At 36.0% G+C, this 23,661-nt stretch overlaps 4 protein-coding genes and 1 non-coding gene across 9 annotated transcripts; 3 read left to right on the top strand and 2 right to left on the bottom strand.

Annotated features, from left to right (window-relative positions):
* Positions 1 to 1,464: 1,464 nt before the first annotated feature.
* Positions 1,465 to 1,548, top strand: Trnal-cag. Its single transcript has one exon. It is a non-coding gene; the product is annotated as a tRNA-Leu (tRNA).
* A 638-nt stretch (positions 1,549 to 2,186) lies between these two features.
* LOC112565362 (methyltransferase-like protein 6) lies at positions 2,187 to 6,124 on the bottom strand. 3 transcript variants are annotated; one of them, XM_025240775.1, is made up of 6 exons: positions 6,070 to 6,124; positions 4,819 to 5,060; positions 3,878 to 4,018; positions 3,422 to 3,589; positions 2,782 to 2,923; positions 2,187 to 2,661 (listed from the first exon to the last, which is right to left on the bottom strand). In XM_025240775.1, the coding sequence occupies exons 2-6, from the start codon at positions 5,044 to 5,046 to the stop codon at positions 2,405 to 2,407; spliced, it is 936 nt and encodes a 311-aa protein (XP_025096560.1). In that variant the 5' UTR covers positions 5,047 to 5,060; positions 6,070 to 6,124; the 3' UTR covers positions 2,187 to 2,404. The 3 variants fall into 3 exon arrangements, with proteins under 3 accessions (XP_025096560.1, XP_025096562.1, XP_025096561.1); XM_025240777.1 differs by having other exon boundaries at positions 6,074 to 6,096; XM_025240776.1 differs by lacking the exon at positions 6,070 to 6,124 and adding an exon at positions 5,835 to 5,943.
* Positions 6,125 to 6,162: 38 nt separating this feature from the next.
* Positions 6,163 to 9,533, top strand: LOC112565361 (evolutionarily conserved signaling intermediate in Toll pathway, mitochondrial-like). The gene has a single exon (XM_025240773.1). The coding sequence runs from the start codon at positions 6,276 to 6,278 to the stop codon at positions 7,482 to 7,484; it is 1,209 nt and encodes a 402-aa protein (XP_025096558.1). The 5' UTR covers positions 6,163 to 6,275; the 3' UTR covers positions 7,485 to 9,533.
* LOC112565365 (ras-related protein Rab-18A-like) lies at positions 9,289 to 17,547 on the bottom strand. The gene is made up of 7 exons (XM_025240781.1): positions 17,387 to 17,547; positions 16,800 to 16,855; positions 15,548 to 15,609; positions 14,327 to 14,399; positions 13,841 to 13,959; positions 13,043 to 13,168; positions 9,289 to 11,613 (listed from the first exon to the last, which is right to left on the bottom strand). Exons 1-7 carry the CDS (start codon positions 17,455 to 17,457, stop codon positions 11,515 to 11,517), a joined length of 606 nt encoding a protein of 201 aa, XP_025096566.1. The 5' UTR covers positions 17,458 to 17,547; the 3' UTR covers positions 9,289 to 11,514.
* A 33-nt stretch (positions 17,548 to 17,580) lies between these two features.
* LOC112565364 (kinetochore protein Spc25-like) lies at positions 17,581 to 23,257 on the top strand. Of its 3 annotated transcripts, none has more exons than XM_025240778.1 (6): positions 17,581 to 17,731; positions 17,889 to 18,043; positions 18,518 to 18,664; positions 18,815 to 18,919; positions 20,810 to 20,905; positions 21,897 to 23,257. In XM_025240778.1, the coding sequence occupies exons 2-6, from the start codon at positions 17,896 to 17,898 to the stop codon at positions 22,019 to 22,021; spliced, it is 621 nt and encodes a 206-aa protein (XP_025096563.1). In that variant the 5' UTR covers positions 17,581 to 17,731; positions 17,889 to 17,895; the 3' UTR covers positions 22,022 to 23,257. The 3 variants fall into 3 exon arrangements, with proteins under 3 accessions (XP_025096563.1, XP_025096565.1, XP_025096564.1); XM_025240780.1 differs by having other exon boundaries at positions 17,614 to 17,727; XM_025240779.1 differs by having other exon boundaries at positions 17,654 to 18,043.
* The last annotated feature ends 404 nt before the right edge of the window (positions 23,258 to 23,661 follow it).

Raw genomic sequence — 23,661 nt, 5'->3', positions numbered from 1 at the left:
CTGAGACAAGACAATAATCAAAGTCAAGCAAAATAAAAGATGGCTTCAATAACACTCAATGTGTGGTCTAGACAAGAGAACAGGAAACTTATGGAGGATGGATTACTATTCCATAATCGGACGTCATATATACATATACACCAAGTTCCACATTGTGGAGAGCCCCTAATGAGATCCTGCATCATGGCCCACCTCTTACAGGACGGTCTGCCCCATCAGAACCTAAGAGCAGAGCTGACACCGATGAAGGAAAAGATCTTCCAAAACGAGACCAATTGGAATGTGTAATATATTAGGCTTAACCAGTTTGGCAAAGTGCGTGAGCTCACCCGAGAGTTCAAGCGATATGGGTGGGACTGGCAGAGGTACGGTGGACTGGATTTGAAGAGACATTTACGGACAAATACCACAAACCGTGGTTGAGTGGAAAAGATCTTAATGCATAGTATGGAGTTTCTCTCCACAAAGAGGTAGCAGTCCTCAGCTTCTCCGCTAATCTGTATTCTCATAACTTCCAGGCCTAAATATTGCATAATCATTCGGGCGTACGCTCCTAGTTCTACGCACAGTGATGAAATGAAAAATTCTATGAACAGATAGAACAAGTGATCAAAACAGTTCCCAGAAAGATATCCTCGCCGTGATCGGGGATTTCAATGCAAAAGTGAGTCCAGACATCTATGCACAGTAGGGCGGGTAAGTTAAGTCTGCGGCTTCTTAAGTTCGCTCGTCTGCAGGTTGACTCAGCATCTTCAAAAGAAAAATTCACGTCAAGCGACATGACACTCCAATAATTCAATCCATAACCAGATCGACTTTATTTTGCTGCCGAACGCTTCAAATCGAGTATCAACAGGCATATCCGGACGCGGTAATTATCGATAGTGTCTACAATTGACAGTGTTTTATAAAGCATAAGCTTTAAACTGAAGGTGCAGTCCTCGCATTCGCTTTGACATTGAACTGCAAAACCCAAACATTTCAGGCCCAAGATCGACACGACACCCTAACCAAGACCAGGGAGGATGTCGACGAGGCAGAGGAAAGGGTAGCTGACAAAGAAGTGGACTGGACGCCAGATTGGAGACACCCGGTTACGTTACTTTTCTCTTCTATGACTCGTTGGAGAGTGAAAAAATGTCCACAAATCATCGATCGTTTAGTATCAGTACTGACGCGGTTTAAAAAACGAAACCCACATAAAATAAATACCGAAGAGCGTATTGAGTCTGATGAGTAGTAGTTCTCGTCGACATATAATGCACCTTTGCTATGACAAGCTGTGCGCAACTGATATTGTTTACTTTCTTTTTGCAGGGTGGACACAATTATAGAAAATGAACCATTCGCTGCTTTATTTCTTTATCACGAAAGTTGCTGGATACACGCATGTTTAGATCATGAAACGGGAGTGCCACAGAGAAGTACATAATATAAGCTTTAAGAGACTGCGACTCATTATGTGTCAGGATGGCCGAGCGGTCCAAGGCGCTGCGTTCAGGTCGCAGTCTGGTTCTCCAGGCGTGGGTTCGAATCCCACTTCTGACAAATAATTTTTTTTCCCTCTTCCTTGTCTGTAAAACATTGTCATCATCCCACCAACATTTGAGTTAATAATAACAATAATCTGTATACTAGCATGACCAAGATAGGTCGTACTCTGCGCTGACTAGTAATGATAAACGAACATTAGGTAAATGACAATGGACGGGGAGATAGGTATATAGGCACATTGAGCAACATGAAGTACAAGATTAGAATGTATTGCTAGGGAATGTAAACAATGTATAGAGTTTATTTGGGGGTTTGCTAAAAGCCAAAAACTTTAAGCGAAAATCCTGAAAGTAGAACCATCAGTCCCATGGTGAAGTGAGAAACCAAGGAAAATCATCGATGGACAGCCTATACGTACATACAGATCACTATAGCCAGTGTCCCAAGACAAGATATGAACTCAGGGCCTCTCACTAAAGGTTAAAAATATACAAAAATGGTGTAGTTCTACCCAGTCATACAGTTAACGTCACTCCAACCCCAACTATTGAAAGCATTCAGAGCTTTTCCTTTTCAACAAAGACTTAAGAGAACTAAATAAAATAATCTTGAAGAAATTGTAGTTTAAAAACTGCCACTTTATACCCCGCACAAAACAGGACATAAGATAAAATGAGTCAAAGGTGAAAGAAGACGTGTGTAGATATATATTTAATGTCTTTAGTATGTTTTGCATCACAAATGAAACAAAACAAAAATGATATAGTTCATGTCAAACATATTCACAGACTTGCATGCATTCAGATATGCAGCCATTCATGTTGCCGTTTTCCAAACACTTGTTCGTGTGCATGCTAGCACACTGCATATCTGAATCACATCTCAGAATTAACAAGTTTCTTTTTATTTGTTAGCTATCAATTCTATCATTTGCATTTCCATTGCACCTCTTTGCTTCAAGACAAGCACTATTTGCCTGATCTTTCTCTTGTATCACAGGTCTTTCAGGAAGATGTATCTCAGGTGGTGACAAAGGCTTGGAAAATTTGGCTTGCACAAATATCCTGGGAACACAAATACTTTCTTTCCTGTTGACAGTCTCTCTCTTCACATAATGGATCTCCACCACTTTGAAGCCTGCACTCTCAGCAATTTCTTGCAGTTTTTCTGTTGTTAAAAAATAAGCTTTTAGTCTCTATGTCCTTTAAGTTTTCAGTCAAGACCAGATTAAAGGCACATTTACCAGTCTTTGAAAAAAAGACGTTTTCACAGACAAAGAGAGCTTACCAATAGAAAAGTAGAATGCACGTGTCCCATCTTGCCTCACATAAAAGTTTTCTGACAGTTTATGTCCTGGTTCAAACCGTAACATGGCATGATCATACAGACCATAGTCTCGAAAAAGCAGAAAACCACCTGGCTTTAAAACCTGAATGAAGCAATTATAAAAGATGATTTTAACCCAAGTAATAAGATTACTTTATTGTCCAGAAAAGGAGATTTGTCTTCCAGCATGCAAGCAGTCAGAGTAAAAATCAAAGACATCAGCAATGGCAGAAGTGAGCACACACACACCCACACACACACACGCCCGCATCAAGGACAATACATCAGTGGACAATACATCAGTTCCATGACTACATAAAAAAATATGACAGCGTATATTTAAGTACAATCACACATTACATAAAGTTTCTAAATAAGTACTTGTGTATTGAACAGGTGATGGGATGTTTGAGAGATGTGTAAAGACTAAAAGTAGGAGTACTGATTATCAAAATTAGCTTAAATACTTTAAGCTGTAGATCAATATATATACAACAAAATACTAATAATAAGTTCTTGTAATAAATACTGGATAGAAAATGCATTTGAAATGTATGTCACATCATTATAAAGAAACAAAGACACTAAATTAATCCCTTACCTTAAATACATTAATCAAAGCCTGCACCATTTTGTCTGGGTGTATGGCAGACAATACAAAGATCATTGTAGCAACATTTATGCAGTCCATGGGAACAAACTCTGAGATGTCATTTGTAATGTCTGCTTGGAACACTTTACAGGAACTGCTGTCATAACTGGGATGGTCCTGTAAATAAAATTCATGTGAACAACCTGTGATCATCATGCAAAAAGAAATATTCAAAAATATATCCTAATGAAAATGAAGTTATTGGATACATAAAAAAGTGTCAGGTTACATGTTATTAAAGGCCAAGGAAAAGGAAAATAAATCAAAATTTTGTTCAAAACAGAACATTTCCTTTAGAACTAATTTCACTTCCTTCAAGTTAATCAAGGAATAATTTTGGTCCAACAGATTAGCCTTCTCTAAACACTGATCAGCCTGTACCCAAAAGCTGATAACTAATTTTACCTTCACAAACTGCACTGCTCTTTTAGAAAAATCACAGGCATATATAAAAACTGATTTGTCTCCACCTGCTTCTAACAAAGGGAATATGAAGTTGCCCACACCACAGCCAACTTCCAAAAGAAATTTTTTCTCTGCTGCAGTCTGAAAATAAAAATAATATTCATATATATTGTCTTCAAATTGCCAATTATAATGCCTGTAAAGTGCTGGTAAAACCCATCTGATTAATCAATAAATTGTTTTCTCATTCTAAATTCTTTCACAAATCTCTGAAAGAACAGTTAAAGTTTATATATATATACAATTTTTATTATTCTTGTGTGTTTGTGGGTAGGCAGGAATGCATGTGCACCATACTCTCAGGTACTGAGCTTACATGTATGCATGTTTGTGTGTAGAATTTTAGTACATATGTATCTAGAAGTCAATTTTAACTGATTTTATAACTGAATTATGTCTACAGTGGTTCTCTAATGAGATAAGAGAACACCGTATTTGTCCTAGAAGGCGATTCGGGGGCAGTTCAATAAAAAATAACATCGCAACACATTCAAATGCACTTTTGGATTCACATTTTATTCATTCACACTCAGCACCATTCGAAACACACACAGCCAAAACAACAAAGGACAGCCTTAATGTTGTATAATGACTTGACACTCAGATACCTAAACCCTTGCTAGAGGTAATCTCTTGTATGTACAAATCAATCAATGAATCAGCTGATCTCTCTCTCACACACACACATACACAAAAACATAGTCATTTAACTAAAAAGGTTGGGAGCTGATTATTGGTGTTCCTAGCGAAAGACAATATTAAAACAATTTTTTAAATATTTTAAACAATTAATATTTATCCTTTAAGGAAATATTTGCTATATTCAAACAAGTTTAGCATTCATCAAAGTTTATTTGTACTTTTATGTTAAATATATTTACATCACTCAGCAGTTCTTCAAATTCTCTTTTTGTCCAATGCCTGTCTTTGAAAAATTTTGTTGTGTTCCTTTTATAAAATAAGTCCCAGTTTTTCTCTGCTTCTTTTTCCAGTTTACTTTGTTTAAAATCAGACACAATTATTTTGTCCTTTTGAAGTCGAGTCACTTCTTCAACCGTTAAGACACGGGCAACATGCCCAGCAATGCTTGCAGGTTCTGCAGAAGACATTTCTTCATGTAACCCTATTTAAGCACAAAAGAAAAACAAGAGTTTAAAAAAATCATCAAAGGTACAAAATATCATTATTGATACAATATTTCGAAATCCAAATAAAACCAACGACTAAAGTCACATTGACACTGTTAGAGCAAATATTACGTAGATTAAGAACTCAGATATTTCAACTTTCGTTATATTTATCTGGATGTAGCAATAAACCATATCCAGTTTCGAGGAAGCCATAACTGTCATGCATGCTCAGTTTGCATATTAGGTCGTACTTTACATGACTATTTCAATTTTGTAACATTGGAAAAAAGCTGTGTGAACTGGCAAACGGTAAATACTGTAGATCTAACAAAGAAACAACAAGAAAAGTAATCATCATGGATAAGAGATAAGAGGAAAAATAATCTCCTTACAGAAAGCCCTGCTGTACTAAAACGATGAATTGAATATTGCAACCTGTACAGCTTCCAGCAAAGACAAAGGCCAACGTCCTCTAACCAGACTACAATTAAAGAGCATGTAGACCTTGCAGTACTACTGGAAGAGTCGAGAGACTATAAATAACATAATATTTATAGTCTCTGTATACACCACGAACTTGTATTACATCTATGTATACACAGTCACCTGACGTTAACAATATTCCAGCTGAGCAGAGTGAGAAAGAAACAACAAAGGCCCTTACTGCTCTGTGCCAAAGAATCTGGGAACGAAAAACTGGTCTAAAGAAGGGACGGAATCACGCAAAGAAAGAAAATAGTTAAAGAACCATAAGCTTAATAAGTTACCCAAGCAAAATGATGATAATAATTCAGAATCGAATCAAAACCGCTGTGGAATAACTGCTAGCAGCGAAGGTGTGCTTCAGAGTACAGCATAACATGTTCAACGCCGCGGTATACTATACCGTTTCTCTTTTTATCAGCGTTGAGCTAAAGGGTTTGAGAGATCTTTATATAATAGTAAATTTATATTAAAAATTGAATGTTAAAAACTAAGTATGAAATCGGGAAAAATGCTTACAAACATTCGAAAGACTTGTTTTCACTTACCTCTTCACAGCAATCCGACAGAGTTGTCTACCTTACAATGAGATTGACCAATAGAAATTTGGTTATTTCCCTTACGTTCAATTCTGTGTGCGACATTGGGTGGAATTCCCTGCTCTGGAATACAGTAAACACAGAGGAAGGTCGTTTATTTGCAACAAAGAAAAATTTATAAAGACAATGTCGTTGAGAGCCAGCCTGACTTTATTTAAAGTCCTCGACACGCTATTTATACGCAGAAGTCTTCTTGCGAAGTCAACATTTAACCGGTATGTACATTGTTCGTGTGCAATGTTGGGAAGGGACGAAAAAAGTATCGAAGTTCAAAAACAGCTTTTCATCAAATCTAGCAGCTTATTTGAAGAACTGGCACAGAAAAGGGAGAAGGACAAACTGACATTCTGCTCAGCTGTGCAGTTATATATAACTAAAGAGCTTAAATACCGCCGAGGGCATGTTGAGTTCATCTATTCGGCATTGGAAAACATGGAGCGTTTTGGTGTACACAGAGACTTATCAGTTTATAAAGAACTTCTAGAAGTATTTCCCAAGGAGAAGATGATTCCACGCAGTACGTGGCAGGTAGAATGGCAGCATTTTCCCAAACAACAGCAATGCGCTATAGACCTGATGGATCAGATGGAAGACTACGGTGTGATCCCAGACCATAACTTTGGTGCTCGTCTAGAGAAAATCTTTGGAACAGAGGCTCATGCATTCAGAAAGTATCGTCGTATGATGTACTGGATGCCCAAGTTTAAACATGCCAACCCATACCCAATTCCCAAAGAGCTTCCGGTGGATGCGCTTCAGTTAGCCCTTTTGGCACTAAAGCGCATGAGTGTTGACAGAGACAGTGAAATTACTGTGTGGCAGGGAGAAGGAGTTGATGGTGAAAACACAAAGGAAACCTTCATTGCCAGTTCTCAGAGCCACACTCAGAAATCCCTCATTGAAAAGCATAATTCTGATACGCCACTTTTTGTGGAAGGAGGTTTCACCTGCTGGTTGCGTTATGCTTCAATGACATACTTTATTCTTCGTGCAGACCCAGACAAGAAAATGCTAAAAAGATATGCTGAAGCAGAAGCTGCTGCTGCTTCTGATGACAACTTGTTCAACTGGAACTTATTTTGGGAGAAAGAAGAGGCTAAAAGTATTGTTCCTCAGCGGAGTGTGCATGAGCAAGATGATGGAACTGTCCTTGCAATGGTCATTACTGGCAATGCAACTAAAGAGTCTCTTGTTAGTTGGGTTCGATGTTTGCAGACAACTAATCCTGCTTTAGAGAAGATTCCAGTTGTATTTAAGCTTCGAACACCTGGTTCAGAGATACAGGTCATTGGAAATAAAGATAAAGATTTACAATTAGCCAAAAACACAGAGTAACTGAATTTAAAAAGAGTACAGCACTGTTATGAAAAATTTATGCCTTTATATTCTATTTGTGGAAAAGTTGTAAAATGATGGTGTATTGCTTCTAATATATTTTACCCAAGCAGTTGTTTCAGCATCATTTAGTGTCATTTTTTTGTGTAAGGCATTTGTGTGAAATCCTTGTGACCATTTGATCAGCAGCCTATATAGTGTTAATTGATAAAATGCATGTTAAAATGTGTGGTTTACAAAGGGTACATTCTAAAGTCATTTGCCTACACGTGTATTATGTATTCTAATGAATAATAGCATCATTTGTCCTCTAAACTGAAGCTTGAAAATGCATTCAAATAAAATTTCTTTTGGATACTGGAAAAGAGAAGATAAACTATGTCAAAGAGAGCGTTTCATTTATTTACAATATATACAAACTGGAGGTTTGAACAGCTGTCTATTAAGAAGCAGCTCAGATCTAATTTGCTTTTCCAAAAACACTGTGTGTGCTAGCAAGATCAGTCTAAAAGTACATGGTAGATGACCAAACTGTGTAAGGATTTTTTCTAAATTCTTATTGTAAACACATACATGAATTTATACTGTATGTTAATCTGACCACAGTCATCACTTTCATTTGTTCACAACACACTGATAATCTATGTAGACTGTACAGAGATAATAAATTATGAAAATCTGATTATTCAGGCCAGTTACTACTTTTCATTTTATAGACACAGACATGCAAAGTTTCTTCAGAACATTTTGGAATTTTTTAAAGCTAAAACAGGTGCATCATTAGTGTTTATGCAAGTATTAAATCTATAACATTCATATTTTTTGTAGTAAAATAATCTTTCTAAACTCTATCTGAAAAATAATTTTTTTTATCTGAAGGGATGTACAGCAACATGAGCGTGGAGTGTGAAAAAGCAACACAATACACTCTAATAACGTAAAACACATTAGATGCCTTGTTAACATTTTTTTTCTTGCATCTCATGGTCTCTAGTTAAGAAATGACAACTAATTTTTTTTCTTTAAGATCTGTAGCTGCAGAACTCTTAAAGAGGTCATCTTGAATCTTCAGGATGAAAAAGAAAACAGCTAGTGATGATCTCAAAAAAGACCTAGATCTTGGCATTCTAGCAGTTAATCGGAAATTTGCAGAAATACGCAATACGAGAAATAAACTGAAAAAAGTATTTATAGCAGATCTTATTTTGATCACCATGTTTGACAAGGCCTGCCTGATATATATAAAAAGAAAGATGATTGAATTGGGTTAGTGTGGCAAAAAGCACAAGGATTTTTTTTATTATTTTGAAATTAGCATATGCCGTGACTGCAAAATTCTTTCATTCTTTGTAAGGCAGCTTTCTATCCAAAACATTCTAGAGCAGCCTTTCTCAATTTTGTTGCTTAAAGTAACCTTGAAAATAATTTTCAGGCTTTAGATGACAAAGCTCTTTAAGATTTGCTATATAGGATTATGGTTCATTATTGTGATCACTATGTTGAAGGAAATATCTATATAATTTTGGGGGAATCTAATGTTTTATAAGTTGCTTGCTAAACAAGACCAATGATAAGTATGAAGATAACCTATTGTTATTGCACTAGTGCAGAAAAGAACAGAAGATGGTATTCCTTGTCAGCCTTATCTGTGGTGCTTAAAAGATAGTGCCAACACCACATGGTACACAAGTTTAGCTTAGTCCTTATTAGTCTTCGAGGAGCATCATCTTTAACTTTCAATGACCGTTCTATAGATCATTTGCATCTACACTGAGATGTTTTCTATGCAGCATTAACTGGCATATAAACCTGAACATTTTATCTCACACATTAAAAAATAACAGTAGTTATGCTGCACAGTACACATACTCTCATAAGAAATAACTATGAGCCACTTCATTCATCTGGATCCTAAGGTAACATTTACTAAAACATTTGTTGCTGTTCTGTGGAAGAAAAAAATTATATGTATTGAAAACTTAGACAAATCTTATCACCAAAGTTGTTATACACTTCTATCAAGTTCATAAAATAAATGTTATCCATATTCATAAGCTGTGAAATATATCAATGAAAGTGATTTTAAGAAAGGAAACTACTTTCGTTATGTCACAATATTTCAAGGAGCTATGGTTATAGTTTACATGCTACCAAATTTATTCAAGCTAATACATATGGCATGTATTATCATTTCCTGAAAAGCCATGGTTTTGTGCATAATGATCATAATATTCCTAATTTTTGCAATCTAAAACAGATACAACAGTTCTGAAAATATAAAATCCATTTTCACATAACTAAGTGGATGCTATCTGATCTCTAGCTGAATATTTACTAAAGGAAAATCTTTATCAGTCCACATTTATTACAAGAACAATCATGGATTTTATTGAACTGTGCCCAGATCATGACTACAGTCACAATGGTATAAGTTTAGGAATTTCTTGGCCTCATCTAGATTTGCTTGCAGACCCTAAAATGCATATTAGCCCATGCTCACAATCTGGTTGTCTGGCTCCTGTCTTTACAGCACTTTTCTGAGAATCAACAGCTGTTCATTGTGATTTAATGCCTTACATGCCTAAGCTCACAGCTTACTCTTTTTTTTTTAAATTGCACAGGAAATCTGTAATAAGCATTGTATTCATGGAAACAACCTCAAGTGAACAGGCTTATAGCATGTATACATTCCTGACACAAAATTGTTAGCTCACAAAATCAATGTGCTAAACACTTGCACTATATCTTCCATGTGTTGGAAAACATGAATATTTGTGTACTTGTGATAGACAATTATTATACAGTGATAGGGCAAGAAGGCATGACAAAATGGTATTAAAAAATGTATGTAGTAACAGGAAGCTTGTATCACCAATTTGTTTTTATTCACATAGCTTGAAGCTTTAAACATCTCGTGTAGCTTTTTTTCCAGAAGGAAAGCTAGTGTAGCTGTTGAATAAAGCAAAAGTAAAAAGTAGCTTTATGCCAACACAAAATCACTTCTCAATCATTCTGCAAGTGAAGAGAGACACAATCTTTACAGTTTTTTTTTATAACAATGATAAGCACCATTGTCTATTTAGCACCTTGCAACTATTTCAAGGTACAAGTACACTTCACAACTTTCTTGTACACATCTAAACTAGCATCGCAGACAAAGAGCATCAAAAGTTACTTTGGAAAATCACCTATGAATTGGTTGCAAATAAGGCAAACTATTCTATCTGACCAATATGAGAAAAATATATAAATCCTTTGACAAATTACCAAAAGCCCATAATAGTATGTACATGCTGATGAGGCCTCTTTTTTCACTATTTGAGACTGGCATGATGCAGCCCATGAATCTGGGATTAGATTAGGGATTTAAATACACAATATAGATATTACCTGCAAACATACATAAAGCCTACAGCTCTTTATACTGAAGAGATAAGCAGCATGCTTCAAACATCTATAAAAGAACTACTTTTTCTAAATATGTACATTACATTTGAATGAACAAGCATGCTAAAAAGAAGTACTAATAGTGATTGATCTTATGAGCTAATTTTAAATTCTTATCACAATACATACCCTACATTCCTGGTCAGAGTTATTTTAAAACTGAAAAGATCCTGTTAATGATTTTAATGACTCTTCATACTCACACACACACTTATACACAGTTTTATCCATACAAGGCTAAATTGCACAGATGCATACTTGATAGCAGAACATTTAAAAATTAACATTCATCCTCCATCCACAAAATCTACATTTCACAGCATGAATTGCACTGCAAACTTTGAAAGATTGCTATACTAAACTGGGCACACATGTTCTTACTGTACTCACAACACTAGAAGTGTCTAAAAAGGATGGTTGAGTTCCTTTAAAAGTAAACTGCCAATTTAAGATTACGAAACATGTCATCCTTAAAGAATAAGAAAATAATGAGGAAGCATGAAAGACATGTACAGAAACCATCATTTGGTGATCACAATACATGTGGTTTCTTGTAGGCAGCAATGTCACCGATGATCTTTTATTAAATTATGCAGTAGCAGTTGGAAGATTTAACATTTTCCTGACCATCCACTCGGATCCCTCTACCAGACGTTTCCCATAACCCAGGTGTTTGAAGAATCTGGAGAGAAAAAAATTAAACAGCTTTTCTAGCAATTTTTACCCCAGACATTTATATGCAAAATATAGAAGAAAAGTAAAAGGAACAACAAAGATTCTTATGTAGGTATTAGCAAATATGTAAAAACAAAAACAAAGAAATTACACAGATCTGCATGTGATTGACACTTGATATGGCTAGTACGTGTACTGTGTACCATCAAGTTATGACGTAAATGATTAAGCATGCAGATGATAAGGCACATTCTTTTTATAGCAATTATTAACTTTGACATATCCCTCATCTGTTCATATCCACAGAATGCAATTAAAAAATCTCAAGGAAACTGACAGACTGGATCATACTGAATTGTACATCTTCCTTTCTCCTCCCAGACCAGATAATCAGTAATTTGGCCTTCCAAAGTTAAATACATATACATATAGTGGGAGGACTGAGCGCGCATGCAAGGATGAGAAAGCATGAATGACGAAAGAGCGTAAGTGACGAAAGTTTTCAGAATGCGTGTATGAATGAAGTAAAAAAAAAGAGGTATGACGATAAAAAGAGCGGTAAAAAAAGGGGGTACATCGGAGAAAAATTCGGGAGTGAAAGCACATTTCACTGCAGCGTAAGTGGAAAGTGAGAGTGAACCCCTACTACTACTACTACATATATCTGATTTTACTGGCTGTAAGGAAGATCCAACTTTATTTATCCCAGAGGGAAAGTAGCAGCTCTACAAGGAAGTAAGGGTTAGAATCACACAGCGCAACACCCACATTCAACAATAATATCACACACTTATGTCCAGCACACCAGACCAGACCTCCATACAATATAATTCAGACCGGCATATTATCACAATTCATTCACTGAGATAGCATTCAGAAGTCACACAGCCAAAACAAAGGACAGCCTCAGTCAGTGGGTTCTGCATGCAGTACAGAGAATGAGCAGCCTGACAGGAACTGAAGGGAACTCTTCAATAGGAAATGCCTATAATTGCAGATGGTTTTGAAAATGTCTGCCTGTTACACAGAGTCTGAAGTTCACTCTTGGCCATCTTGGTAATGTTTGAGCAGGAGCATACAACACGATTCAACGGTTCTTGTCCTTGACTTTTAAAGACCGAACTTTTTATGACAGGAAGAAATGGTTTGACCCAAAAGAGAGAGAGGTGAGGAACACATGCAGTGCCAGTTATCTTCGTATTCACATTGTTTTCATCTGGCCTGTGAAGTACCATCATCTTCCTCTGCTGAGTCAATTCCTTCCTGCCAGATGGTGAAAGTTTGACCTTTAACCATATTAAATGTTTATCACAAAATCACTTTACCGCTCTCTGTGAAAATGTTCACAGAACTGGCTTACATCAACACACTGTTGATTTTCAAGCTTTCAGATGAATTTGACCTTATAAAACAATTATAAAAATCTTATATTTTACCTTTTCAACAAGCTCTTCAAAAGCACACTGTACACCCTCTTTGGTTTTGGCACTAGCTTCAATGAACAGCATGTGGTGTTTACGAGCAAACTTCAAACCCTCATCCTTTGACACTTCACGCTTTTCCTATATAAACAAAGTGGTGTCGATTATCTCAACATGTTCAATTCAATGAATGCTTAACATTTCCACTACATCTATAACTATGTCATATTCACAAGAGACAAGAGATGCACCAATTTATAAATCAAATGCTGGATTATAAATACCAACCCTTAAACTCCCTACCAAAAAAGAAAAAATTATACAGAAGGATTTAGATTTTCCTTCTCAAAGAGGACTATAAGCATGAGTGGTGAGGACACAACACAACACTGAACAAGAGCCATGATTTCGTTATCTCTACCACATCCCTTATCTACCTAATTTTGAAAAAGAATATTTAAAAGGGAGGTCTAATCAGTGACAGAGCCTTCCAGTCGTTTGAGTCATGAGGTGTTGGAGACCACACTTTTCGCAGGGCCTGCTTTTGTGAGGGCAGTGCCAATCTTCTCTACCTCACTCCACTCCAGCCTTTTAGAGAGACAGGTATCCATTTAAAAGCTTTCAACTTGGAGAAGTACACTGTATAATGTGTATCTAATTGTTTAGTATGTGTGGCTCCATCCTATTTCCCTGTCTATTTACCCTATTGTAGGGAGGATGGGTATCAAGGTCACTGATGGATCAAAAAACAAAGAGATCAGTTTCAAGTAAAATGTTAAACTGCTTATAGCAGGAAAAGTTGAACCAACACACCTTGTCAATCTTGTTCCCAACCAGCATCTTGACCATGTCATGTTTTGTTGCAAATGTCTCCAGCTCATTCAACCAGGCATCAAGTTTGGCAAAAGACTGTTTACTACAAACATCATACACTGCAAAATGAAAGGGAAAACAAATATCACTACCAGCATTTAACAAAACTGAAATATATACATATAAAAACATATCAACAGTCACCAATGCTGGTACATGTGCTCCTTTATGTTTATTGCAAGATCAGGAAATAATGTCCAGCAAGAGCTTGCTTCCTCAAAGCTAGGGTACCCAACATCTTTCAGGTGATGTCCTACCACGCAAAACACTGTCAGCACACAGCACATTTGTAGAGAGAAAATTGAAGATAGGTTGAAACAAAAGAAGTCACTGTTTGCAGTTTAGCTACAAAGATTGCCACATTCTACTTTATCTATTTTTTGTTATTTCACAAGTCCTACATCTTGCAATTCATAACAAACTTACCCAAAATTACACCCTGAGCCCCTCTGTAGTAGCTAGGTGTAAGTGTTCTGAACCTTTCTTGACCAGCAGTGTCCTGAAGATATGACATTCAGTTTTATAGCAAGCATTCTCATCGCTGTCCTTCTTATTGTAGGCATCATTACCATTAAATAAACACTTCTATAAATTTTCACAAGTTTAAAATATAGAGGGTTTTTACAATGACATATTTTGAAAGGGTCATGACATCATCAAGCTAGAGGTTGTCAGGAAACTGCCATTTTGGTGTACATTATAAACATGTCGTTCTTACTTGTCCTATAAGGCTGCTCCTTTAGAAATGCTACCTAAAGTAATAAGAGATCAAGATGAGGAATATAAGAAATTAACTGAAAGATGAAGGAGAGAAAGGTGATTACTTTCAATTCAGTTACCAATCATCACTGTGGGACATTGTCAATTCACCAGCAGTAAGTGAACTATTTTTGTTGAAGATTAAAAATTTTTATTTGTATTATTTTGTTTCCCATTAAATATACAAATAATATATATATATATTGATTGAATTTTTAAATTACACTTCCCTGTGTGAAGGTCAGCTCAATGCGCTGTGTTCACAAAACTAAATGAATTGACATACAACATATTACACATTTAACAACGATAGTTTATAAGTTACACAATGAGGATAAAGCAGTGACTAAATCTACATTTTCTCTTGTGGTCATCCCACTATTGACTTGGAATTCATTATTTTCTACTGCCACTATTCAACCCAATGTTTTCCTATTTCAATTATCACCAGATATAAAGACAAACATTTTATTTGATGCTGAGTCAACTTTGTATGGGTCAATGCCAAATATTAGCCGATTTTCTCACTCTCTCTCTCTCTCTATATATATACTTTTTTTATACCATCATTTAAACAACTAGAACAACCCCTAGATTGTTTTTCTGGTGTTCTTTATATTATTGGCCTCCCTGAACTCATAATAGAAGTCAGAACACCTATAGCTTTTATCTTCTTATTATTACTCAACAATGTTTACCAAAATGGCACCATCTCAATATATGGATCTCTAATAGGGAATTCACCTCAAGTAAAAACCCTCTATATCAAAGAGATTCTTTGGGAGAACATTTTAAAGCCTTTTTCTGCATGTCAAACAATTTGTAGCAATCCATTCTAAGTTTCAACTATAAATGTCTCACATCACTCAACACTACAATTATTCATACCCATATAGCAAGTTTGGCCTTGTTTCCATCCACAGTCAGAGTTTTCACTTTGAAATCCACTCCTATCAAAGAAATAAATGTGAAGAATAAATCACCAATCCAATTAGCCAACTACATTACCTCAAATATAAACAAACAAGTATGCAACTGAATGGCTGACTTTGCAAACACACATGCTAACACAAAAATTTTATGTATGCAACCAATTTCATACCCTTCTTAGTCCTAGAGGAATGCATTCTTTTATTTTTTTTAATTCTTATTGCTATCTTGAGCAATCCAAGCTAAAAGCTAATCCAAGTCTTATGTGAAATTAATCTCTCGGTTGCTGACAGAACATGGTACTTTCATTAGGTTGGTACAAAACTGTGGTGTGATATATATTGACCTGATATCTAAAATCTGAAATTGCTGAAGGGTGTAGCCATTGTGACAGCTTCAAGCTGATGTTACTGAAGCACTGCCATAACAGCAAGCCTACTTCTGTGGCATTATATAAAATGAATGTCCTGGCCTATTTCCAAAATGAACGAGAGATTTGAAAGCTTGTATCTTGAAAAGAACAGTTACTTGCTCAGATTTGGAGAATTATGATCTTGTTATGAAATATGCTCATTAACAATGGAGGGACGTGCACTCTATTTGGCCTTTCATGCTATGGACAGATGTTTTATATTAGCTTCATTGCTATTTTAAACTTAAACATGCTCTGAAGACTAAATATGAGTTGAGAGGATGCCTTTAAACAATTTGTTACAGATGTTAACATGGCCTTATTTGTATCATACCACTGCCTTGTCAAGACAAAAATACAATGTAAAAATATTCATGCCAGTTATGTATAATTATTAATTCTGTATTTTGCAGCTCATCATTAGACTATGTGCTTATGGTATACAGTATGTATGCAAGAAGTCATGGTATTATTTTATTTCTCCGTTGTACAATAAGATAACAAGGGGAGAACAATGCACATTAATTAAAGCAAAATAAAAACCCTAACCACCAATATTATTAACTACATTATAATCTTGTCTATCTTTGAACAATGTGTTCTGCTATTAGATTTTCCAAGACAGCAGCCAAATTAAATAAAATTTTCCTACATTTAAAAAAAATTCTCCCTGCAAAAGTAAAGGATCAATTCTGCCCTAATATTAAATCTGAAATATATAATAATAAAGTAAATGGAATCCTAATATAACTAAAAAGTTAATTTTAAAGTTCCATAGACAAAATGCCAATAACTTACCAATTGTTGCTGCTTGCTCTGGATCAAATGTATCATCTGTGAATCGAAGTAGCAAGCTGAAAATATCAGAAACTGATTATGCCAGTCTCCTGGTAATGGTAAAAGATTAAAGTCCTATAAACTAGAGGTTGACTAGGCAGTAAATCCAAGACTTTAAGTAAACTTTACTGGCTTATTAATTACCTATAACGACTGCGCTGTACAGCACAAAAGCAATGTACACTCAGAAAGATGTCCCAGTTGATGTAGTTCTAAACTGTTCTGAGTATTTGTGGGTAACTAGTTATTTGTCATTACTACAACAATATTTATCAAGATGGGGAGAGATATACATACATAAGCTGATGTGATGTTGAGGAACTCCGGATGTTGAACAATAGAAAGACAGTTTATCAGACAGGTATGTGATTTAGGTTCTCAAGCACAATACTAAGCAGAAAACGAAGTACAAGGTGCGATTTTCGTCTTTATTGGTGCCTACAACGTCAGCTTTGACCTGAGACCATCAGCTTCGTCAGACTTTATTTTTCGATGTCTTGAGACTAAGCGACTTTTCAAGCAAATTCATACATGTAAATAAAATTTACCTTGACTTTCCCACTCCACTCTCTCCTATAATGAGAATTTTTAAAGTTGTTAAAACTTCTTGATCCTCCATTCGTGCTGTTGAAACAAGCTGATGAGACGATGATGTCGTCGTCCCACGAAGCAGTCAGTCGTATGTGGGGAAAATATGGCGTAAATAGACAACATAGCTTTCGTCATCATTTCATGCGCTCTCCTCTTGCAACGACACGATTTGATTGGCCAGAGACTTTCTCTTCTCGCTTTCTATTTTTGGCGGCGCTCTTGAGAGACTACGAACTTGTATTATCCGTGAACAGACGATCATACGTTCGCTAAAAGAAACCCGCAGTCGTTGAAAGTAGTTGGTAATCAAATCAAATCATTATTTTTTTGTATGACTCAGAGTCGTTGTTTCCACAAGTATACTTAGTGGTTTGCTGTGGGCTATATTTCATTCAGGTCGTTTTAACTTTTCAAAAAGTGAACTGGTGTAACTATTTACTTTGAATTTTCCCTTAACAGTTGAATTATGAATATCATCGAAGAAATACCACAGCTGAAGTCAATGTTATCGCAAGCTCTTGAAAAAGTAGACAAATGGACCACTGAAGACAAGCAGACAGGCGTGATCAGAAAACACATCATTGCAGAAATAGAGAATGAAAATAACCAAAGAGGTAAAGTGCAATGAATAAGGGTGTATTTACATAACTTTTTTAAAAACTCCTATTCTAGTAATTTACTGATCAACAACATATTGTTTACCTCTTATGTTTTTGGCTTTATCAAAGATCTATGAGTGATTTGAATTTTTGTATTGTCAGTAGTCACTACTTTTAGAGTACTTGTGAAATAATAGTAGTACATTGTCACTTTCATTTATTTTCTTGGTATGAAGATATTTGAGAAACATGATTGAAGTTAAACTGATATTACATAATTATAACATGACTAAGCTAAGGTAGTCTTTGATTATTTGTGGTAATAACTTTAGGACTGTAAAAGTGTTTTTTCTAAATATTGTCGTTTCATATTTTGTAACATTCATGTTTATTATTCACCCTCTACTTTTTGTCTTTCCTACATCATTGCTATTTATGTTATATTTATAAATATAAATAAAAAAGCGATTTTTGTATGGTGCTTGCCAGAATTGCTTGATAAGGCTTCACAGCTGAAAAAACTTCAGGCAAAGCTTGCAGGACTGAATGGCAAAATGAACTGTCAGCTACATGAAAAGAACCTTATGATCCAAGAACTTGAGTATGCAACACAAAGTATCAATAATGAACAAGAATGTAAGTAATAACTTTGTATCAAATAGCAAGCTTGCCATATAATAATGATGGGTAGTCAGTATATCTTAATTTTACCAAAAAATCAAGGAACATTCATTCTCCAGGTTTATTTCTTTGGTAAGTGTTTAGTAATTGCATTTGTATTTTCAGCTCTTTCAGAACAAGAACAAGTTGTTGAAAAAAAGTTGAAGGAATTCACTTATGGAGCAGAGCTTTTCAGGGACAGACTTGGGTTGACATTCAAGAAAACACATGGTACATATTTGCAGCGTTCAAACTAATAATAAAATTATAGAATTTGTAATGATATTCTAAGTTTCATTTCTTGTATGGTAGCAGATGTGTATCTTTAGATTCAGTTCTTTTTAATAAAAGATTAAGTTTATTTCAAGTAAGGTATATTACATAATACGGAAGATTCTGTACCTTAGTGGCTAGTGTCCTTGACTGGAAGGAATCACTGGTTTAATGCCTACTCAGGCCTACTACTGAGAAACTTGATTTGACTATCCAATTGCTTAGCAGAAGTAGATATTGATTTATCAGGGACAGCACGGACAGCAGAAGGATGAGCACTCTGCCTTTAACCCACTGGGTGTATCGAAGCAATTGAGCTATAGCTATGAAAATGTTCAACTGAACAAGCAGGGTTTTGCCAGGATAGGTCAGGCATTGACCACATTGCCACTGAGTAAGCTAGCAGAGAAAACAGAGAAGATGGCTTAAAGGTCAACAGAAAGAAGACCGAAGTGATGAGAATCAACAACAAGCAGGAACTCCCAATCCAACTTCAAGGAGAGAGCATCCTGGAATCAGACCAATTCACATCTGGGGAGCATTGTCAACGAAGATGGTAGAGCATACAATGACTTCAAAAGCCGCATCAACAAAGCCAGGACATGCTTTTAACAGCCTACGCCCCATCTGGAACTCCTGAGCATTATCCTTCCGCAGTAAGACCCGCATCTTCAAAACTTATGTGAAGGCAGTCCTACTGTGTGGTTCTGAAACCTGGAAAGTGACAAACACCATCAACAACAAGCTCCAGACCTTTACCAGCTGATTCTTCTTCTTCCTCCTAGTCATCCCCAGTGGAACATGTGGCGCAGACATCTGTTGACGAATATCTGAATCTTGTTGGTGCTGGTGTTTGTCACATGCCATGTCTCTGATCCATATAGAAGGACTGACTTTACATTTGTGTTAAAAAGATGCGGATCTTGGTGTGTAGAGATAAAGCCTTGAAGTTCCAGATAGGTCGTAGGGTGTGGAATGCAAGCCTGACTGTTTGTTTGGTTTCTTACATCTTCATCTGTACCTTCATCTTTGCTGACTATGCTGCCAAGGTAGGTGAAACGGTCAGACTTTGTAATACATTTCCCATGTACTTGGAGTTGGGCTTCTTGCTTGTTGTTGACCTTCATTACCAACCAATGCCTACGCCATATTCTGGGAATAAGATTTCCTGAAAAGATCTCTAACAGCAGCCTGTGGAAAAGAACCAACCAGAATGCCACTAGCCAAGACATCAAAAAGTGCCAATGGGGCTGGCTAGGACACACCCTTTGCAAACCAGCTGATACTTTTGCCAAGCAGGCACTTGACTAGAATCCTCAGGGGAAAAGGAGAGTTGGGAGACCAAAGCAAACTTGGAAAAGAACAGTAGAAAGTGAGGCAAATGTACATCGGAACCACATGAGCCCAACTGAAGGGGGCTGCCCAAAACAGGGTCCGCTGGCAAGGTGTTGTTGTGGCCCTATGCTCCTCAAGGAGTAACAAAGACTAAGCAATGAAAATGTTTGCATTTGCAGGTGCAAACTGTATAAGAAAAGTTAATCTGCTTTGCCCATATAGTGGACTATTTTCATTGTCTTTGTGGTTACTAGACTGTATTTTTTATTCTTTATTACTATTTTAATGATCTCTAAACTTTACTTGGGTATATAGTCACTTTTAATGTTGCTTTACTTTTGCTGTGTGCTTAGCGTTTATTCAGTTTCTCTAAAATTTTTCTAAGTTCTTTAAAGAATATTTTATATTTTGAATATGGCTTAGTTTTGAGTTTTTTGTGTTTTTTTAGCTTATTAAAGATCATGATGATACATTTCTTCTGAGAACTGAACATGCTGCTGCTATTTTCAACAGGCAACAGATTACAGGTTGTCTTTACGTGCATTGACCACAAAGATCCAGACTCTCCCTTCTACTTTTATGTGCAAGTCGAAGATGGAAAATACATAAGTATGTATATCTCTCCTCCTGGCAGTGTATGTGTGTGTTGAATTTTTTAATTAACTGCTAAATAATACAAAAAACTTCTGGCCAGCCATCAGTCTTCATGTCATCACCTGGTGGCAGAAGTCCTGGCACTCCTCATTGCTTTTACCCTACTACAGCAGGCCAACCTCAAGGAAACAGTCTATTTCACACACTCTCAGCCTTACAAGCTCTCACCTCTAACCAAACAGACAAAATACTGCAGTCCTTGATGAACAACTTTAACAAATTAACTGAAAAAGCCAAGATTATTCTACAGTGGATACCAACACACAAGGATTTCTGGAAATGAGAGGGCAGACCAACTGGCAGCAGAAAAGAGCAGCCAACATCAAGTTTATCATACAATATCACACTAATTGTAAACAAAGGAAAAGTCAGCAGTATTACAAAACTGGCAGAAAATCTCAACACACAGATGACCTCAAGCAACTGGATGAACAATCCAAGACCAAATTATGATATTCTGCCTGAGAACTAGCCTTCAACATCAACAGCCACTTCAAGAGGATTGCATTTTTGCAGTCCTATTCACCATACTAAGAGAAAGAGAACGACGAAAGAAATATGGAGCCCTAACACATCCATCGATGTCATGCTTTTGAGGTTGGATGCTGACCTACCGACGGCAGAGTTTGTGGCCTGCATGAGGGACAGAACATAAGGTGCAACTAGGTGCATGCAGAAGAAAAGCTACTAAAATGTGACTAAATAGCAATAAGCACTTGACCAATTTGGCCTTATGGCATTTTAACTTGATCAACTTTCATTTAAGGCAGAGGGGCATCGAAATAAAATTTATATTGTTTCTCTATGAATATCATGCTTATGATTATCATTTTATCTGTATTAATGTACAGTAATGTGGACCAAAAGAGTGATGCCAGGGTTTATTTAGGCATTACTAATTAATGTATTTCTATACATTGTTGATTAAAAGTAAAGTCATCTTCAGTTTCAGACTGTGAGCCTCTAGTTCCAGACCTAGACAGTCTTGTGGAAAAGCTCAACAGGACAAATAATCTGCGATCTTTTATGGTTGCTGTTCGAAAGCGTTTCAAGAAAATGACAGAGCAATGAAAAGATTTTTATTGGTTTTGCATTATGTGAAATATCTTTTTTTACAGATGGTTTTGTCTCTTTTGCTATTGCTTAAGTCATTTTTTTTAATTGTTTCTTTAGGCATCCACTGTTATCATAAAAATTGATTGGGAAATGAACATTAATAAATAATACAGAATCTTGTTATTAGCTTCATTTTTGGAACATTTGACTTGCATCATTTCACTAGTCACATTTTGAGAACAAAACTTACTGCATAGTTCAGAAAATGTTATTTTATATTTTATGAAAGGGTTCAGTGACAGTTTTTTTGAGAGATTGAGTGCTGTTAGTTATCTCCTGTGCTTGCTCTCCTCATCAGGTTTATTGCATCATACTCATGCAGTGAAAATGTGTGAAGCCATATGGGCCCAACTGAGGGGTGCTGCCCAAAACCGGGTCCGCTGGCAAGGTGTTGTTGCGGGCTTATACTCCTTGAGTTGTAATAAGGAATAGACTAAACTAACTTCACTAGTTGATGTTGTCTTTAAAGAGGTTATGTCGATTATTGTGTTAGAAAACAATACCTTCATGGAGTTTGTAAAGTTTTAGACGTACAAGTTTTTCCTTAGAAGTTAGGGGTAGCTGCTGAGGAGATCACCAAGACTACAGGTATAAATTGTTGGGAAGAGATTCTCTCCCCTCATTGCTTGCTTAAAGTTATACCGACAGTATTCACCAAAATGATAGTTTAAAACCAGTGACCTGTACAAGAAAATCAGAGCATCTATTCCCAGGCCGGAAAATTTTTAATTTCTTGTTCAAGCTGAAAAAGAGTAAAGGTTCCTAGAGAGTGAGATGTTAAAACTATGCTTATCTTAGGGCTCACTTTTCTTTTTTTGTCAGGGTAATGCCTGTCTCTCCTTCACTGCCTTTCTTTCCCTAGTCTTAGGAATCAGGTACCTATTTATCCAGTTCCATCGAATTTGTGATTCTTCAAAAAGTAATAAAGTTTTGAAAAATATCAGCGGTCACATCTAACACCAAGAGTAAAAGACTTTTAAATATGATGGAAAAATCTGCAAGAACTGTAAGTCTTGTAAGATGTCTAAACAGTCTTTGCACACATTTTGTTCAATATGTATAAATAGTATATGTATATATTTTTTAACTTCGCTTTATGAATACATCTTGATAAGTTTTGCTAGCTCATCTTTTTCAGCGAAATGCTTTAAAAGTTGACTGAAATGTGTTCTTTAAAAAATTCTTGCATTCTACCTGTTGTTTTTTTGTTGTTTTGATGACCACCTTTTCTTGTCTCCATTTATGTGCATCCTGTAGCATAATGATAAAATGTTTATCATTGCTGCAGTTTATATCATAAGGTCCAGGGTTCAGATCTTGTCACTGGGTATATTTTCTTGGTTTATGGTTTTCTTCCACTACTCCTGTTTCTTCCCCACTAGTATTTTTCCTACTCCTGTAGTCAACCTTAACATTGAAACACTTTTCAAATAAATCAAATCAGCTAACTTACATGTGTCAAATTTATATGAATCCAAAGTTTAAGGATATGTCTATTCTTTCTCTGTGTGTGGCGCTTACTAACATGCTTAACCCTGCCTCCAAAAATAAAACAAAAATCCCAACTGTGAAATTTTTATAATTTAAGAAACACG

This window comes from Pomacea canaliculata, linkage group LG5 (assembly GCF_003073045.1).
Source record: "Pomacea canaliculata isolate SZHN2017 linkage group LG5, ASM307304v1, whole genome shotgun sequence".
NCBI classification, from domain to species: domain Eukaryota; kingdom Metazoa; phylum Mollusca; class Gastropoda; order Architaenioglossa; family Ampullariidae; genus Pomacea; species Pomacea canaliculata.
This window is presented reverse-complemented; position numbering and strand designations above follow the sequence as displayed.